This window comes from Serpula lacrymans (assembly GCF_000218685.1).
Source record: "Serpula lacrymans var. lacrymans S7.9 unplaced genomic scaffold SERLAscaffold_5, whole genome shotgun sequence".
NCBI classification, from domain to species: Eukaryota; Fungi; Basidiomycota; class Agaricomycetes; order Boletales; family Serpulaceae; genus Serpula; species Serpula lacrymans.
Window position 1 is genome coordinate 488,915 of NW_006763294.1, and position 19,399 is coordinate 508,313.

The following is a 19,399-nucleotide window of genomic DNA, read 5'->3' on the forward strand; positions in this document are numbered from 1 at the left end:
GGATGAATCGTTGGGCATGAGCATCATATGTGAAAGACAGATCGAACGTGATAAGCGTAGTAACAAATGTCTTAGATATGCTGAAGTTGAGTGAACATTAACCTAAATGCACGTGCCACAAGCCTTGCATAGGGGTAGCGTGTCGAGTATATACTCTATGAAACAGGCATTGAATTGTAGTCACAATTGTAAACGAGCCAAGCTGCGGGATGTGATGACTTACCGCAGGCCCACCATAACAAGTTGCATACATCGTTTTTGCAGGTTGAAGCCAGCTCTAGCGTCATCTGACCCGCGATTCTTTTTTGGATATCATCCAAAGAGCTTCATCTGTTGAGGTTGTACATTTGTGTCTATGACATGAAGACCGTATGAAAGGAACGAAAATGTTTCTTCAGTGCCGCCAACGATATGGGTGACACAGGTGCAATCTATCATGTCGCAAGTCCGTTTCTATTTCTCTGGTTTCAAATGTGGTTCAGTCCCATAAAAAGAAAACAAGAGAGTTTTATGGTCAGGGACCGCATCTTCATCTAAGCATGGCTTGTAGAGGATATAGGGACTACTTATTCTGAGGAAGTTCAAGCTGCTGAGTACCGCAGGCACCCTATCTACGCGCCTGTCATGTTTTTGGAAAAGCTTTCCCGCGCAGAGTATGGCTGACCAATGCATTACAGTACTCGAATCCATCGTTTGCTCGCCTCGCCATTGCTCGTAGTCAGCGTCTGTCATGGCGATTACATTTTATTATCAAACTTGATTAACTGGACCAGTCCTGGCATGACTTGTACCGTGAGCTTTTTTCCTAACAAGGGAAGAGATACCTACGAGACCCTGGGTTAGGGAAGAAAGTCCCTACTTTGTCTTGCTCGCCATCCTCGTGTCCTGCTACGTGCTGCTCGGTCAGCAGCTTCTGCAGTATACCATCCTTCTGCTCAGCAGTTTAGTCACCAAAAGGAAGCATTCCCCCATTCGCAGCATCTCTCACCATGCCCTCCCCGTCCCCGCTAAGTGGGCTCAAAAACGTATTTAGGCGGCTCACCAGAGCTCGGTCAGCCAAACCAAATACCCCAGCATCGATTCAGAAAGCCCAACAAAGTACAATGTCGACCACCACCTCTCACTCTGCTCTTTTGAGCCCTCTTGCGATCGGGCCTCTGACCCTTCGCAACAGGGTTATCATGTCTGCACTCACCCGCTCCCGCTCAGCTCCTACTAACGTTCCCAACGAAGTCAACCTCGAACACTACGTTCAGCGTGCACGTGGAGGTGCAGGATTGATCGTCACCGAGGGTGTGCTTATCGAACAACAAGGGTGAGTTCTGGTCTCTTTCTTCTTTCGTCTGCAAAGTCTCATTGTATTTTGACAGCACGGAGTGGCAGAACGCGCCTGGTATCTGGAGTCAAGAACAAGTAGCCGCCTGGAAGAAGATCACCTCTGCAGTTCATGCTGAGGGCGGTTTGATTTTCGCTCAGGTATGTCACTTTGCGTCCCACTCGCTTTTTTTTATCATTCTTGTTTTTATACGGTTTCCCTTATAATAGTTGTGGCATCGTAAGCTAGTCCTTGTTTTTTTCCCCCCCCTTCTTATCTGAGTCTTTTTTTTTGGTTAGTGGGACGTATCTCGCACCCTGATGCTCCTGAGCAGAAAGCTGCGGGAAAGCCTGTGTATGCTCCATCCGCCATTTCTGCTCGAGGTGGCAAGTTCCGATTCATCCCTGGTGAACCTGGATATGTTACAGTAAGTGTCTTTATTATACCCTAACGCTGCAGTTTCTCTAATCACCTTGTTCACCTTTTTCTTATTCACCAGCCCACCGCTATCGATGATCCCCGAGTTCTGATTGAACAGTACAAGAAAGCAGCTATTAATGCCAAGGAAGCCGGCTTTGACGGCGTTGAATGTAAGCACTTCAAGAAAGTGTTTTCTTTTCTGGGTTCGTTGCTGACATTATATTTGGGGACAGTGCACGGCGCCAACGGTTATCTCGTCCATCAGTTCCTTGACTCTACCTCTAACCTTCGCACGGACTCGTGGGGTGGTTCTGTTGAAAACCGCTCTCGTTTCGGTCTCGAAATCCTCAAAGAACTCGTATCCGTCTTTGGAAATAAGAGAGTTGGCATTAAGTTGAGCCCTGCTGGTGGATATAATGATGTGGGGTAATAAAACTCTCTTCGGTTGGAGCTCATTAGGTGCTGATTGTATGTCTATTTATTTAGTATGCCGTTGCAAGATACCCTCGATACTTTCAACTATTTCATCTCTGAAGCCGATAAACTGGATCTGGCGTACTTCTGCCTGGCGAGATACCTCGCTATGCTGGACCCGACGTTCGATGGTAAGTCGCGTACCTCGTTTTCTACGTTTTCACGATTTCACTCATTTGTCCTTTCAGGTAAGACTCGTGCTACTCAACACGACGTACTCGCGTCCTACCGCCAATCCATCAAGAAGTCACTTTTGATTCTGAATGCTGGCCTCACTCCCGACGAGGCAGAAGCTCTCATCTCGTCCAAGCAAATCGACGCAGCTGTCTTTGGAATGCTGTTTATCAGCCACCCTGATTTACCGAAGCGAATCGCCCACGGCATCCCTCTTGATAATCAGGTTGATTTCACGACGTTGTATAGTGGTGGACCTCAGGCTACTTTAGAGGAGTTGAGGAAAGGATATAACGATTACCCGGAGGCTACTTATAATAACTAGGGTCTTGTTAAGATGAGTTTGTTGGATCTGTAATGACTCTGAATTGATATTTTGTTTTTTGGGATGTTATACCCCAGTGTTCAAACTGTCTTGTTGGTGAGGATGAATATCATTTGAGTCAGTTTCGAGAAAGAGATGCCCGGCCTTCACCCAGAACTGGGTTTCCTTGGCGCCGCAGCTTGCTCGCTTCGTAAGAAGAAGAGAAGGTGTGAAGATGACCAGAGGAGAGGACATATTCCCGAGTCAGTGATCAATCGGAGGTAAGCATACTGCGATTGGACCCTACACTAACAAATCACCACCGTAACAATGACTGCGAGTTATATCGTGATTGGCTCGGGAATATACACTAGGCTGAAATGAAAATGACTCGATTGTTGGCGTTGATTATTGTCTGGCATTTTGCTGGGGCTAGGTTATCCCCAATGATCACGAATCGCTAGTCGTTACCGCAGCACACCTTCCCCAGCGGGTTCGAAAATCCATATAAATAGGCCCTTCCAGCTGGTTTATGTTCAACAAATTCACTGACGTGAGTCCTCGATTTAACTGGGTACTGTTTAACGATGGCCAACACCACCACCGCCAACCATTCTGCTCTTTTGAGCCCCCTCGCCATTGGTCCTCTTAAGATGCCAAATAGGGTCGTCATGTCTGCACTTACCCGCTCTCGCTGTGTCCCCACTAATGTTCCCAATGATCTCAACCTGGAATATTATGTTCAGCGTGCGCGAGGAGGTCCTGGTCTGATCATCTCGGAGGGTATTCTGATTGTACAACAAGGGTGGGTTTTTCATTACCCGTTCGACTCACATATCTCACGATTTATTTGCATAGAACTGAGTGGCAGAACGCTCCAGGAATATGGAACAAAGAACAAGTGGAAGCATGGAAGAAGATCACTTCTGCAGTTCATGCTGAGGGTTGTCTGATTTTTGCTCAGGTGTGTTTTGCTCTTAATTCCGCACTTTGCTGTAAGTAATGATATGGCTACTTCATTGGTAGCTCTGGCACCGTAAGTTGTCTGTATTAGGTTGTGGATGAGCTCAACGTAATTTCATGGTCAGTTGGCAGAACCTCTCATCCAGATGCCCCTGAACAGAAAGCTTCGGGAGAGGTGTGTTTTTGAGCTCATTGGTTGTTGATGATACTTACTTCTTTCAAAGCCTGTGTTTGCTCCATCAGCTATTTCTGCAAGAGGCGGAAAGTTTAGATTTATCCCTGGTATGCCTGGATATGTGACAGTGAGTGTGCTCTACACTGATAAAATTTCTGGCGTTATCTCATGGACTCCTGCACTTATTTAGCCTACTGCCATAGATGATCCTCGTGTTTTGATCGAACAGTTCAAGCAGTCAGCAATTAATGCCAAGGAGGCTGGTTTTGACGGAGTGGAATGTGAGTCCTTTCATAGTGCTTGTGCTACTTACAATTCGAGCGTGAAATAATGCTATGGCTATGGGCAGTACATGGAGGGAGCGGGTATCTTGTCCACCAATTCCTTGACTCTACCTCTAACGTTCGTACGGACTCATGGGGCGGTTCGGTTGAAAATCGCTCCCGTTTCGTTCTTGATACACTGAAGGAACTCATCTCCATCTTCGGGAATAAGAGAGTCTCAATTAAACTTAGCCCCATTGGCGGGTACAATGACATGGGGTAATTCACAGTCAAATCACTTGACATTAGTTGAAGGCTAACGATTATGATAATCCAGGATGCCAATTGAAGAAACGCTGAACACCTACAACTACTTCATATCTGAAGCCGACAAACTTGACTTGGCCTATATTTGTATGATGAGATACCTACCTTTTCTGGACGTGATATATGATGGTGAGATCACTGCTTCTCTTCACTAACCCAGTTCTGACTTTGAGTTCCTGTGCTATGCTAGGTGTACCTCGTGCGATTCAACATGACACTCTCACATCATACCGCCCAATCATCCAAAGGTCACCTTTGTTTTTGAATTGTGGTGTGACACCCGATGAGGCAGAGGCTCTGATCTCGTCGAAGCAAATCGACGCTGCGGTCTTTGGGATGCCATTCATCAGCCATCCTGACGTGCCAAAGAGGATAGCGATGGGCATTCCGCTAGACACGCAGATTGATTTTGCAACGTTGTATGGGCCTGGACCTCAGGCGAGTCTGGAGGAGCTGAGGAAGGGATATACAGACTATCCAGAGGCTACTCACAAAAGTTAGATTGGCTACAATGATATACATTTAGCTGTGTATTCGACTGGTCCTTGTAACTCTTCCATCCTCATTTCTGAATAGCGATGTACGCTGTCGTCTGTGTTGTATATAGAAAACAAAGATCGTAGTGCAAATTGACATGAAAGAGCACCGCCACGTCCGGCGGCAGTGTGGCCGCGGAAGTATAATCCGGGTACTTCCAGCACCATCGTCATAGTCTCCAGTTGCTGACCTAATTCAAGAAATATGACAGTCGATATATCTTGCTAATTAAGGTCTGCTCCGAATGAAAGGCCTTTTGGTGGGAGCTCGCCTTCGGTGTCAATAGCCACATCATCGACACTTTCGAGAGCACGGCATGAGCTTCCGAAAGCACTCCGCAAAACTCAGACCAGCCTTCAGGTGGGCCTGCTCCGCGAATGAGCTACTGAGGTGAAAATGGTAAGTAAATTGTTGTCTATCACGCTGGCAAGGCCTCAAGGCCACGTCTATCAAGGCCTGGCATTAGTAGTTGTGATATTCCAGCAAGCAAATAAGCCTAGCTATTGATTTTAAAAGGCCATGGGGGTAGGCCATTGGCCCACTGAGGCATTTGCTCTTCTGTGATGCCACAATTTACTATACACCATATTGAAAGCTGCTGCTCATTGGTGATGAATGACGAGGTTTAGCTGTAGAAGGCATGTATTGTATTTTGAGAGCATAATTGTGCATGGCTTAGTCGCTATTGAGTCAGCTCTACTACTTTTTTCTTTTGAGTCCTACCCCATGCCGATCATCCATCAATGCCACCTGATGCCAAAGCTCAGCTGTGGCACCACCTATTGCTTATTAACACAGAAAGCAGGCTCCCCCAAAAGGCCTGTCATTTGGATAAGACTAGAATACTCATAACTTGAAAACTCCGACAATGATGACCGGGAGAAATCCATCAAAAAGCACTGGTAAGTCCTGCGATCTCTTCATTCACAGTGTGCTAATTGTGGGAAAGTGTAGGATTAATATCACTGTGATAAAACCTAATCACTCATTATACCTAGTCCGGACTTGAGGGACTCGGAAAAAGATACTAGTAGTACTGTCAGTGCTCACCTGTCAAAGTAAGTAGTGTTTGCCTACATGGACGTGATTCTTGCTGAGTCTAGTGTAGGAATTTTGAAATGTGCTGCCAGTGACGCTGAGCCGGAATTGCAAAACTGTAATGGAATACTGGCCACTGACCAGTTTGGTCATTCACATTCATTATAACACCAGTGTTCCACTGTAGTATCAGTGTCCGTGGTTGTTGATCACATCAGATAGCTCGCTGGTTCTCTCAGGCAATCATCCTGTACATGATGAGTCTCCTGCAAACTCAACTGGCGGACAACATTGTTTATGACATTGACGTGTAGCAGTCAGCTGCTTGCACGTATTGAGAGTGGCGGGGAGGCTGACATCCGTCCGCGTATAAAGTACAGCAAGGGAAGCTCTCCATCCATCATCATAACTTGCCCCATTTTATATCTTCAAACACTCATATCTCATCAATAATATCATCATCACCATCAATCACCATGGCTCAAGTTTCTGTTAGTCACATGCTGGCTCATTTAACTTGACTGGCCAACACATTTTATCTCCACTGTGGAGGCCTTTCCTGCGTCTGCCATGATTATGATCATTGGCGGTCTCTGTGGAATCTTTCTTATCTCTGCTGCCTTGCTCAATGTCTACCCTCTCGGCCAGCACAGCCCCTCACTGGGCAAAGCAGACAATACCCATGTTAATCCTTTCGAGGCCGAGAACATGGCACTTAAGGAACAACATTGTCAAGCATGCGAATATCAAAAGGTGACCACATCAACAATTCATACTCTCCGGGTTCAGAAGGCGGTATTGAAGGAACAGAACCACCTTGATCACAGGTGCTACCATGCTCGACTAGAGAAGTTAGGTGAGGAGCGCAAAACTCAATGCCAACACTGGCTGGACTAGCGTAGGCAAGAATCTCAGGCAATAGAAGCCAAGATCAAAGAACGCACAAGGAGAGCGATGGAGGATGAATATGCCAAGATCACTGCTTCCTATCATTTAACCCTCGCTTCTCACGAGCACACTATCAAGGACATATCCGACAAATTGGCCAACAGTGAGGAGACTTGGGAACAGCAGAAAGCTCACTACAACGACCAAATCAAGGCAGTTCTTGCATCTTTCAACTTGGCGACAGACTACAAGCGTCAAGTGGACCAACTTAGAACGGAGCTTTGCTGCACTCAACTGTCATTAATTGCTCTCCAGTCATCCATTATCACTTGAGACGCAGCAGCCTCTCAAATCAATGACTTGCTCTTGGAGATCAGAGATCTGAAATTGCTGTGTGAACAGCAGTCAGCAGGGATCTTGCAAGGAATCACTGACATTTGGGAGGATATACCAGCCAATAGTGGGGCAAAACCTGGTCGCCTGCCTTCAGGTTCAGCTCATCCTTGTTCAGCAGAGGCTTTGTCTCAGAGTAAGCAGATTCTTTGTTGCTCACCAATTCTCACCGTGATTCTAATAATCCATAGGTCAACTCATTGATAACACAAATTATGAGACTATCGTAGATGTTCAAACTTCCTGTGCTCCTGTGCTGTCAGATTTGGAGGGGATAGACTTAAATGAAGTACCACAGCAACTTTGATGTATGTGATGGCTATAGACTTCGGACATTGTACTCATAATATATTTATAGACTATTCAAGTGATATCAAACATGATTCTCAGCCCGACTGAACCCATGTGAACTTCAGAATACAGCTCAGAAAGGAACCCACCCAGTTGTCAATCAACATTTTTCAATGTTCAGCCAGCAACCAGGAAAGTCAGATCTGGAAAAATAGGGATGCTCCAACCACTTGCATTACTGATCCACTATCAGAAGTAGATAATCTGAAACAACAGCCACCAGTAGCTACTGTGACCAAACACACATGTTCAAATTTAGAAAGGGAGATAAAAGATGTGTTTAGGGAAGCAGTTACGAGGTGCATAATGCCGCTTCCCTCTCAATCTTCATTCAAGAGCCAAGAATTAGCCTTTGGGGAACTTGGGACTCAGTCCTCACCTTGAAAGCCTTTAAGACCTTCCCTTCCACCATGTAAGTAAATATATTCCTCGTTTACCTTTAGTCAACTTACCGCTGTGAATATAGTGTTTAATTCATTTAATCAACCTAACTGTACCAATCTAAGTAATATGTTGGTCATAGATACCAAGTCACATTGTGCTCCATGGTCATCCAATGCAGAGGAGATGGATGAGGTGTCAATCATGCTTTAAGGTATGTGTGATATTTATGTCTATGGATAGGTCTCATGTGCGACATAGGTTTCTCGAGCAACAATGAACAAGGAAACTTCGGTGAGTGATTTTTATTTTTACTATTCTGCCGGATGGAGGCTAATACCAAAGTGTAGTTGGTGTTCTTGATTCAAGCTCAAACAAATATATATCTAGAGCCAATGAGACTACACCACCATGTTCTTCTGGGGGCCTCCCTCCACTACCTTCAGTCCCGATTGGCAATTACACAGAGGAAGAGGAAGTAGCTGTAATGTCAGGCAAGGGCAATGAAACTCCTATATCAAGTTCGGGCCAATCATTATCCGGAGATGATTGGTCCTCTCCTTCATATTCATCTGATGACATTCCTTCTTTGCCCTCTACTCCTATCATTAACAACACAGTGGAAGAAGAATAGGTGTCTGCTATGCTGAAGGAGGTACTAGAAAAGAGAATAGGCAAGTGTTCTTTATTTATTCCCATCAGCATTGCTCATCATAGTATGTCTTCATAGCCCACAAAAAAGCCTCGTCAATGGCATGCTTGTCTTCCATTGCTGATATAACAGGTATTTGAATTAGCTCATTTCCCACCGTGTTGGTACTGACTTAGTTGACAGTATCATCAACAGCATCATCAATCCAGGGTAATCTGAGTTTTGTGGAGGCTGAGCTGGATGCACGGTATCTCGAATTGTGCAAGCTTACTCTCCCAGAGAAGTGTGAATTGGGAGTAAAGGACAGCAGTGAGGAGGAGAAAGAGGAGACGAAGGCTGTAGACATGATCACTGAACCAAACGTGGAAGCCGACAGTAAGCAAATACACTTTTTCTGTTTGATTTTTTGATTATTCATATGTACAGAGGGTAAAGCTGTAACAATCACATGCTCTATCAAGTTTGCCCCAAAGAGCTGTCCATATCTCACAGCCAAGGAACTAGATAACCTCCTTTGTTCACCAAAGGGTCTACCTGCCTTACTGTTGGGTTCAGAGTTTGTGGTTGATTCTTCTTTGGATATTTAAAAGGACACTTGTATGTATGGCATCCTTTTCCGCCACTAGCTCAAGCTGATATACAACGATGTTAGTTTTGCCTGTGCATAAAGTCCATTTCCACTCCATCAGGACGCTGTTGAGAGTGGATAATAAACCGCACCCAGATAGCCTACACATGGCACCCTTAGCAGCACTCTCGCGAGGGTTCCTACACATTGTCAGATGAGGTTTCTGATAAAATTGGATAATGACCAGACCAGGGATTGAACCTGGAACCTTCTGGATACATGTCAGCTGCTCTACCAATTGAGCTATATGGCCAAGGTTATACAACGTAGGATCTTAAACATGACATGCAACCACGGACGTCTTACACAGAATAGCTGCTGCATACTGGGCTGGCTTACAAATCAGAGGTATTATCCTATGGAGTATTGGTATGTCAGAGTATATTCTAACAGTTTCTCTGTAGGAGAGAATGCATCTGAGAGATTACACCCAGATCCTGATTGGGATAGTGGCTATTTTTGTGTCGTATATAGAGCTCCCTGTTGGCATATCCTGTTTATGATACACTCACATCCTATCCTTTTATTTCTTCATTTCCATACACCATTTTCTTTCATCTCTACTTTGGATAGCCTACACATGGCATGTCGTTCAATCACTCATGTTCCCACACTGTAAATGGTATACAGACTAAAGCCAAATATGTTCACAGTTGCAGAAAAGTAAACTAAAATAAAAATATATAAAAATACAAACACAGGATTTGAACTTAAGGCCTCATAGTATTGTAAGAGCAAGACAACTAGATTAACCACTGCACTATGACCACTATATATATTGTCTGAACATTATACACTATAAGCCTATAAAGATGTCTAGTTTTAATGGACTTAAAATAATTTTGTGAAAAAGTGCAGTGATATAGTTTCCCCGCACCATATCCAAACAGTATTATAGCACCATACTACTTATATGGTTTCTCAAAACCATAATAATAAAATAGTGCACAAAAACCATTTCACACAATATAGTCACCTAAAACCATATTATCGTATAGTTGTCAGATACTATTTCAGATATAGTTTCTACAAACCATATTGGTAAAAAATAATATAGTGGTATAAAACCATATCATAACCAACAAGTAGGTATAGTTTCTCTAAACCATAATAATCCACTTGTATAGTTTGTACACACTATACAGGTACCAACAACTAACTTGTTCCTACCAAATGGGTAACCACTCCCACCTCTTCCTCTACTTCTGAGTGTTGTTTTCATTGTGCTCCAGTGCCCCAAGACTGTGTCTTGTTGGTGTTGTCACATACTCACATTCTATTGTACTTACAATGAGGGAGAACTGTTGTAGACCCCCGAGAAGATATCCAGATAACATAGCAATAATCCAATGCTATGTCTGGGAATACTTTGGAGGAATATTGATAAGCAAGGTAGGCTATGAATCAGCACCTTCTCATGGGCTTACTGATACAGCCAATCATACACTTCTTACCAATACTCTCTCTCATATGATTAGTAAATACAATAGATCGGACCACTCTCTCTTTCTTTTCTTATTGGTTAGTTGGTTGGTCAGACCACTTTCTTAACTCTTCCCCTTTTCAGTCTGACCATTGCTGTTCACTATATAAGGAAGTACATACTCGATGTATTATTCCTTAGTTCAATATTAGTTTGGATTCGGTCTAATACCAATACTCTTCAATCTTAATACTCTGATCCTGCCCTCTTCAGGGACTTGGCCAGACATTTGTTGTTGTTATATAGCTTCTGTTACGATAACACAATTTTCGGACTTTCCCTTTACTTTTATTCTCCGCTTTAACCTTGTACTATAGCTTTCACACATGACGCGGCACTTCCCCTTTCTCGCGCCGCGTTGCCTTTCTTCTTATTTTGGACACAACTCTCTCACACAGTAGAGCTGGCCATGTGGGCTAGGCCCCATAACATCATCAGCCACTGTCTCTATCAACTGTATAGTACACATGTACAAACAACCCTGTAGTAGTATATAAACTCCAATAGATCCAGGAGACTCCTCAGCGAGTCCTCCTGTTGTATACCAACAAACTCTCTGCAGCTCAAAGGGTAACCACTCCCTCATCATCTTCTCTACAGTGTGTTCAGTGTGCGCCAGAGTAACTAACTCTTGGTTGTTACAGCTTCGTATTTGTTGCCTGACAACTTTCCCTTTCTTTTCTTATTGGTTAGTTGTTTGGTCAGACCACTTTCTTACTCTTTCCCTTTTTTGGTCTGACCCACACTGTTCACTATATAAGGAGTACATACTTGATGTATTATTCCTTGGTTCAATATTAGTTTGGATTTGCGCCTATACAGATACTATTCAGCTCTCATACTCTGATCCACCGCTTTTTATCAAGGACTTAGCCAAGCATTGAGTGTTGTTATATAGCTTTGTATTCATTGCCTGACTGACAGCCAAAGATGAATCCCTGCCCTTTCACAAGAAAATAATTGTCAAGGAAAAGCCACCTTACTCAGATACTCCCTCACTCCTTCAATACCAACTTCTCCCAGCAATACCCACCACAGCTGCCCAAACCCAAGCAAGATGACATGAAGGAAAATACACATAATGACTAACCTGTGATACCAAATGGACATTTAGATTGTGCATTAAAGCATTCTGCCCAGAGGAAAAATCATTGCAATCTAGCAGTTGTAAATGTTAAATTACTAGGAAAATGTTTAGGATGAATAGCAAAAAGCATAGTGCAAAGTAAGAGAGAACAAGTCTGTAAACAAGGGCAGCTACTTTGCTTCTGGAGCAGGATTAACTCCTGACATCTACCATACAAGGCACTGAGAGGCCCTACAATATGCTCCAGCAGTGCCTGGTGGACTTTGTGCCAGCCCTGCTCTTGGACCAGACCCCTCAGGATGTGCTCTACCTCCCCCAATCTGTCATGTATCACCAGCTGGCCATACCCTATCTAATCATATCTAATCTCACTATGATTTTTTGCTCTAGGGATTAAGTCCTCCTCTCTCAAAACAGTGGCTGTGGAGGAGCCTGACCTGTATGGTGCCTTGGGTAGACACAACCATTCAGAAGAGAAAGAGAGACAATTTTAATTGTGGACACACACAACCATTTGTGCCAAGGAAAGCTGCTGGGAATTACATACAACTGATTTATTAAGGTTAAGGTTTGATGATATAGCTAGAATTGGCGCAAGGACTGGAAGGCACGTGATCTCGGTACTTATTGCAGGGAGAGAATGCCGTTTTGCGCTCCACAGAACCCTCCTTCACTAACGTTCAGAGTCGGGGATGCCAACAGCTTCGACTTCACATTCTACATTTGATCCTCGGCACCATGTTGGTGTCCATGCGGAACGTGTTTCAAACGTATCGAGCACAGATTTCCCCGGTTACTATCCAGACGAGGACCACTCTTGGGATCTAGATCAATTCAACCAGGTGCGTAGTGTTCGACTGATATATCAAACCATTTTGAGACAAAATTTGGTCGATCTCCTTGCTATGCAAGGGTAGAGATTGAAAGTTAAGGTGCAGCGTCTGTCTGGTCGGTCTATTGAGTTTGATCTCGTCGGAACGGATGCATCCATCGCAAACGCATTTCGACGAATATTGATCGCAGAGGTAGGTCTCATCTATTCTGGTTCCTATCCTCGTATCTGACACGCCGTACAGGTTCCGACAATAAGCGTTGAACGAGTATATGTTTGGGATAATACATCCGTCGTTGTCGATGAAATCTTGGCACAGCGTATCGGATTGGTCCCATTGAATGTCGATCCTGCTTGGATGGACACGAAAGAAAGTTTGTGACGATATGCTTTCATTTGTGGTCACCTTTGCTTAACTTCAAATAGCTACTAATGACCAGGCAACTGACCGCAACACCCTTGTTTTTCGCCTCAAAGTTGCTTGTGAACGCAATAAAAATGCCCCAAAAGGCTCAACAGACCCAAGAGAAATGTATATTAACTCAGACGTACTGTCCTCCCATCTAGAGTGGGAGCCTCAAGGCGAGCAAGCGACTGTTTTTGCCAGTAGTCCCCCGGCACCCACGAATCCCAATATCGTGCTTGGTAAATTGAGACCTGGGCAAGAGATTGATATTGAGATGCATGCTGTGAAAGGTGTTGGGAAGGACCATGCTAAGTTCTGTCCCGTTGGTACGACCGATTTACTTTTTATACGCAATATATAGCTGATACGAGGACTTATAAACAGCAACGGCTTCGTATCGTCTGTTACCTCTTGTCATCTTGAATCCAGAAAAACCAGTCCCACCACATCTTGCCGAAAAATTCCAGAAATGTTTTTCGCCTGGTGTCATTCGTGTAGACCCACAAACTAAGGCTATCAGCTTAGATGAACAAAATATGCGAAAAGAGAGTATGAGCCGGGAGGTGTACCGACATCCAGAATTTGAAGGATGTACTCAGCTCGCTCGAGTGCGAGACCACTTCCTCTGTCAGTATCGTCTTTTTATTGCTTTCAAGTGTCGGTCTCAATGAGATAATTATTTACAGTCAGCATTGAATCAGAGGGGTTCTATCCTCCCGAACGTCTACTGCCCGAATCTATCAGTGTCATGCGGGGCAAGATTGCAAACATCCGACGTGCTGCAGAGGCTCTGCTGGCTGACAACAACAATGCAGGAGATGTGGTGATGGCAGATGCATAATCATGTAGACTGTCTGGGTCATTGTTTCTCATACAGTAACCAGCAATTATTAGGATACGCTATATTGTACATTGAGCGTGCGTCAACCCCATTCGAAGAAGTACCTTCTCCCTTTTTCCATTAAATAAATAAATAAAAAAGAATAAATTCGTCGAGCAGCATGAATCTCGTTCTGCTCGCTGGTAATTCTAGCTACACCATGATCACCACTAGGCTTTTCTCGCTTAATGCAGACGCGACTGTGGCAACGTCTGGGCGCGTCCGAGTCGAGGTTATCTTGTTTATCATACAACTGGAACGTGCACCACGCTCGAACTCCAACTTCCGTGCATGACATGCCTCTGCAAATGCTCCAATTCACAGCGCTGCCCCACGGCGGAGCACAGATATGTCAGGTTTCTTATGTAAATACCTTCTGGTAGGATCGCGGTAGGCTCGTGACCAGTTGCGTACGTAAGCTCAACTCATTAACAATTTCGTGAGCTTGCGAACGGACTGGGAAACGTGGACGTCACAATGGCAGGTCACAGTTGTTCACTGCCAAGCGTGACAAGGGACTTGGCCAACATTCGGTGAAATAATCTATGTTTGCTTGAGTGAATCTAGATACACTTCAGGCCATGTATTATAGCTTTTTATCCAACAATAATAAGTTCATTTTTGGTAAAACAGATATTCTTTTGAGTATTACATTTCACAATCACTGGAACTGGTATCTGTGTCATTATCAATATCTGTCTCATTTTCTTCTTCGCTTTCCTCATACATGTTGACACCACCCATATCCTCTGTATCCATATCAAGCAAAATATCCTCTGGCCCTTCAAGTGTGAGTGTCTCTTCTCTCTCATCTTCCCTGGCTGAGTGCTCAAAATCTCCCTCTTCCTCCTCTTCCTCCTCTTCCTCCATATCTGTGTCCTCATCTCCTGCAATTCCCTCGGTAACCACTGTACTGGATTCTCCTGGTAAGTCATTCATAACTGGTGTCGTTGTTGCTTCAGTATCCGCAACTTGTGCAGACATAGGCTGTGCGCTTCCAGGTCCTATGACTGGCTGTAATTGCCGACGAGCCTGAAGTCTTTTAATGACTTTATTGTACTCCTCAATTGGGTTGTTTGTTGCGTCTGTGAGTTGCTGAAGACCAATGGTTATGACATCCGGCACTGGTAAATCACCCTCATCAAGCTGTCGTCCATGTTTGATGGAATATACTTCATGGTCCATGAGACTTGACATGAGTACTGGGATGTCTCTAGTTAAGTCCAACGGCTCATGTGTTAGTCCTTGTTTTGTTCCAAGGAGTGAACTCATTGTTTGTGACAGATGCTGAAGGATATTAACACATGGTGCCACCATTTCTAACCACTCCCATGATGCAGAGCTGCCATGGGCTCGGTAAAAGTTCTTCGCAAAAAATTTCTTTAGTTTACTGTTGTTCTGAGTTACACTGTAAAATGACATACCTTTATCCAATAGTCCATATGCTCTTGCATCAGGTCCACTTCAACGAAGCTATTCTGTTTCCCTGTTGGATTCACCAGCCAGTTACTGAGAACCAGTTTCCTGCCAAGGTTAAACAAACAAGTTTCCCATGAAGAAGTATCGCTGTCTGGCCAAACACACGACAAGTTGTGTATTAGATACAGCATCTCATATGCATATTTTGAGCGGCCTGTGCCTCGGTAACTGTGACCTGAATCTCCATCCTTGACTGCGTCTGTCAGCTCCCTTGAAATAATACCATCACAAGAAAAGCACAGCATTTTCAAATACCATATCACCTGCTCGTATGTTGTTGCCCTGGGCATGTTCTTGTTGCTCTCGCAAAACTGCAACCAGCTCATTATCAGTATACTTGTCCACAATTGTTCCTGCATGAACCTTGAGCGTCTCCCATGATGTAATGGCCTTGGAACAATCTTCGAGTGAGGTTACTGAACTGACCAGGAGTAGGCAATGTAGAACACATGCATATAAAGACACAAATACCAAATCCCTGCACGTTCAGAATGGACAAAGAGGTGAGTGTTATGGGATGGTAGTGGACACGAGTGTTATGGAACCATAGAGATTCGGGATTTCTTGTGCCAGAATTTGGCTTACCCTAGTGCGTAACAAGAAGGCCATGCATATCAGCCATTTTTGCATGGAATAGCCCAGGCATCCACACGCCCCAACCAAAACTTGCAAAGCCTCCTTCTTGACCAGCTCGAATGTTTGCAAGTGTCCATAAGCGTGCAATAGATAATTGGTCGCCTGCAAAGATCTTGACTTTGCTATTGTGAATGGGATCCTTAGGCTCAATCCTTAGTTCGGACATGATTGCCTCAACGACCTCACCATTGCCAACAATAGTGGATTCATCAATGTTCATCGCTGGAAAAGGGTGAAGCGATGTTTTGTGCACCTCAATTTTATTATAGGTCATTGGCTGTGAGTCTTCAAGTTGTCGGCGAAACTGATGGAAGTGCTCACCACCGTGAAGCACAATTATGTGAAGGACACAATGGATTAGACACCGTCGGAAATGTGTCCTTTCTGATTGGTTGAGGATGACATCTTTGAATGATAATTGTCTTGCGTTATTGAACAATTTTTCAAAGTCAGTAAGTTTCATATCATCTTCTGAGGCATTCCAAAGAGGCCAAACAGTGGCACATGTTTCATTTTCCTGTGAATCTGAAAACATTTAGTGGACTCGTACATATGACATGCATTAGTGTTTACCATTCCTGCCTACAGCTTGCTCTGCAACGTGCAACATCATATTGATGTTGTCATAGACTACTGCAAATAATCCAGTGGAGGCAACACTCTGTTGTCATGCACCAAAGTTGATTGGTAGCATGGACAGGTGTCAATAATGAAGCAAATATTCAAAAGACTCGCCTTTGCGCCACACAGGCACAGTGCCACGTGGAATAGTAATTAATATTGCCTTTTTCGAACTTGTGGCTGATCAGCATCACCTCTATTAGGCAATCCAGTCACGCTCACCTTTGCTTTTCCATCCGGTACTTTCCGCATTTCGGCATTTCGGCAAATTTTTGCGTCGCCACTGGCTACACATTGCATTGCGCCCTTGCTTTTGTCGTTTCCCTTACTCCCCTTCCTTTGCCTAGCCCCACCATGGGCCCCTTCCTCTCCTTTTTATTCTCACCTGATGGTCGTTTCTGGATCCCCATTCTAATCCACTTGTTCGTCACCTCCACCCTCCTCCTCCTCATCTTATTTGCACCCCCACCATTTCTGATGTCACCACTTCCTATCCGCTTCCGTCGCCGATCCGTTGACTACCACGTGCCACTGCTGATATCAGCAAAGCCCCGGCGGCCGGTCCAAATAGGGCAACAGGTCCATCTTCATGACGTCGATCTGCCATCATATACTATCAAAACATCGGTCGCTCGTCTTGGCTGGTTGGAGCGTGGGTGGGTAGTTTTTGAGCTGGAGAAGGTTCATCCCCTTGCGTCGCCCATGTTCATCGCTGTCCCATTCACTTGGGTACACTTATCTTTTGTCCATCGTCTTCGCTACAGCTACACCTACCACACGCTGCCTGTGACTCACTTGTTCCAAATTGGAACTACTCCTCTCCCTCCCTCGTTTGATCAGGTGGTCCAACACAACCAGTCCATTGGTAAGGCCATGGAACTGTTGGATTTGGACTAGGTGGTGGACCGGTGGCTCCAGTTTCTTTTTCTTCAGCAGAACATTCATTTACAGTGCAATTATTTTTGAATTTTGAATCATTTTTATGGACACATATTTTTTAGAATGCCTGACTGACAATAAAGGAACTGTGTTGATACTGATAGTGTTTTGCCTTGCCTTTTTTTTTACTGCATCTTCCCATGACATCATGATTTTCCTGCTCTCTTTTTGCTATTGGACTTTATTTTATGGCTGTACAAACCTGTGACATGACTCACAGCATTCATTGTTCTATCTCTTTCTTTTCCTTTTTTTACAATCTTATCCTGTACTACCTACGCAGGATTTGTCAGCATACATTCCTTCCTTCATGTTCTTTCTCATTCTTTTTGCCCAGCTATACTGTGCATAGTCTACTTTTCTTTTACTATATAAACCCCTGTATTTTACCTTGTAAAAAAAACAAGAAATCCAATCCAGACTTCTTCTCTACTCTCAAGTTCACTACTCTGCTACTTGTGATCCAGTGTGGTCACAACACTTCCCACTTCTACCACTGTCAACTGCAGTCATCGTCACTTCCCACTTTTGAAGTCATTGTCATCCCTTTCGATTAGAGTCCTTCTGAGCACTACAGTTTGTGTGTCAGGAGCCTGCTATCACTGGGAACCTCGTCATATTGTCATTCTCAAACCTACCTTGTGCTACAATTAGCAAGGTAGTGCTCATCTATACTCGTTACAAAGCCCCTATCTTCCTATAAATTCAACTATCCCTCCTCCTCAAAACCCACACTCATACACCTCTGGGTTTTACTTTGAAGGATCTTTATACGTACCACCCCACGAACAACCAGACCACTCCACTGTTCTAGGAGGCAAAGCCCATAAACAAGTTCCGTGGAATCTGGGAGGATTGTGTGTTAGTTTGTTTTGTGTGTGGTTTTCTAACAACAGTTCTCATCATCGACAACGCACAAACTGTAGTGCTCAGAAGGACTCTAATCAAAAGGGATGACAGTGACTTTCAAAAATAACGAGTGATGATGACAGCAGATAGCAGTGGTAGCAGTGGGAAGTATTGTGACTACACTGGATCACACAAGTAGCAGAGTAGTGAACTTGAGAGTAGAGAAGAAGTCTGGATTGGATTTCTTGTTTTTTTTACAAGGTAAAATACAGGGGTTTATATAGTAAAAGAAAAGTAGACTATGCACAGTATAGCTGTGCAAAAGAATGAGAAAAAACATGAAGGAAGGAATGTACGCTAACAAATCCTGCGTAGGTAGTACAGGATAAGATTGTCAAAAAAAGGAAAAGAAAGGGATAGAACAATGAATGATGTGAGTAATGTCACAGGTTTGTACAGCCATAAAATAAAGTCCAATAGCAAAAAGAGAGCAGGAAAATCATGATGTCATGGGAAGATGCAGTAAAAAAAAAGGCAAGGCAAAACACTATCAGTATCAACACAGTTGTTACGATAACACAATTTTTGGACTTTCCCTTTACTTTTATTTCTCCGCTTTAACCTTGTACTTTAGCTTTCACACATGGTGCCACACGGCATTTTCCCTTTTGTCTAAACTCCTCGTTCTCGCGCCGTGTTGCCTTTCTTCTTATTATCGACACAACTCTCTCACACAGTGGAGCTGGCCATGCGGGCTAGGCCCCATGACATTATCAGCCACTGTCGCTATCAACTGTATAGTACACATGTACAAATAACCCTGTAGTAGTATATATACCCCAATAGATCCAGGAGACTCCTCAGCAAGTCCTCCTGTTGTATAGCAACTAACTCACTGCATCTT

The 19,399-nt window shown here is 44.0% G+C and overlaps 7 protein-coding genes across 7 annotated transcripts; 6 read left to right on the forward strand and 1 right to left on the reverse strand.

Annotated features, from left to right (window-relative positions):
• Positions 1-1,103: 1,103 nt before the first annotated feature.
• Positions 1,104-2,708, forward strand: SERLADRAFT_348094 (uncharacterized protein; the record flags this gene model as incomplete). The annotated part of the gene is made up of 8 exons (XM_007316323.1): positions 1,104-1,315; positions 1,371-1,476; positions 1,546-1,555; positions 1,615-1,742; positions 1,815-1,905; positions 1,969-2,161; positions 2,222-2,349; positions 2,398-2,708. 8 exons carry the CDS (start codon positions 1,104-1,106, stop codon positions 2,706-2,708), a joined length of 1,179 nt encoding a protein of 392 aa, XP_007316385.1.
• A 566-nt stretch (positions 2,709-3,274) lies between these two features.
• On the forward strand, positions 3,275-5,046 carry SERLADRAFT_414351 (uncharacterized protein; the record flags this gene model as incomplete). Its single annotated transcript, XM_007316324.1, has 9 exons — positions 3,275-3,492; positions 3,546-3,651; positions 3,714-3,723; positions 3,776-3,825; positions 3,875-3,952; positions 4,016-4,106; positions 4,175-4,367; positions 4,426-4,544; positions 4,606-5,046. 9 exons carry the CDS (start codon positions 3,275-3,277, stop codon positions 4,914-4,916), a joined length of 1,176 nt encoding a protein of 391 aa, XP_007316386.1.
• Positions 5,047-6,560: 1,514 nt separating this feature from the next.
• Positions 6,561-7,211, forward strand: SERLADRAFT_436047 (uncharacterized protein; the record flags this gene model as incomplete). The annotated part of the gene is made up of 2 exons (XM_007316325.1): positions 6,561-6,841; positions 6,893-7,211. 2 exons carry the CDS (start codon positions 6,561-6,563, stop codon positions 7,209-7,211), a joined length of 600 nt encoding a protein of 199 aa, XP_007316387.1.
• A 1,040-nt stretch (positions 7,212-8,251) lies between these two features.
• SERLADRAFT_436048 (uncharacterized protein) lies at positions 8,252-8,637 on the forward strand (the record flags this gene model as incomplete). Its single annotated transcript, XM_007316326.1, has 2 exons — positions 8,252-8,297; positions 8,354-8,637. 2 exons carry the CDS (start codon positions 8,252-8,254, stop codon positions 8,635-8,637), a joined length of 330 nt encoding a protein of 109 aa, XP_007316388.1.
• A 116-nt stretch (positions 8,638-8,753) lies between these two features.
• On the forward strand, positions 8,754-9,242 carry SERLADRAFT_436049 (uncharacterized protein; the record flags this gene model as incomplete). The annotated part of the gene is made up of 3 exons (XM_007316327.1): positions 8,754-8,787; positions 8,839-9,030; positions 9,082-9,242. 3 exons carry the CDS (start codon positions 8,754-8,756, stop codon positions 9,240-9,242), a joined length of 387 nt encoding a protein of 128 aa, XP_007316389.1.
• A 3,303-nt stretch (positions 9,243-12,545) lies between these two features.
• SERLADRAFT_447454 (uncharacterized protein) lies at positions 12,546-14,081 on the forward strand (the record flags this gene model as incomplete). Its single annotated transcript, XM_007316328.1, has 6 exons — positions 12,546-12,695; positions 12,771-12,878; positions 12,930-13,059; positions 13,112-13,417; positions 13,476-13,718; positions 13,778-14,081. 6 exons carry the CDS (start codon positions 12,546-12,548, stop codon positions 13,930-13,932), a joined length of 1,092 nt encoding a protein of 363 aa, XP_007316390.1.
• A 538-nt stretch (positions 14,082-14,619) lies between these two features.
• SERLADRAFT_367811 (uncharacterized protein) lies at positions 14,620-16,780 on the reverse strand (the record flags this gene model as incomplete). Its single annotated transcript, XM_007316329.1, is given in 7 exon segments — positions 14,620-15,336; positions 15,396-15,480; positions 15,680-15,928; positions 15,948-16,036; positions 16,103-16,611; positions 16,660-16,719; positions 16,762-16,780. 7 exon segments carry the CDS (start codon positions 16,778-16,780, stop codon positions 14,620-14,622), a joined length of 1,728 nt encoding a protein of 575 aa, XP_007316391.1.
• Between the last annotated feature and the right edge of the window lie 2,619 nt (positions 16,781-19,399).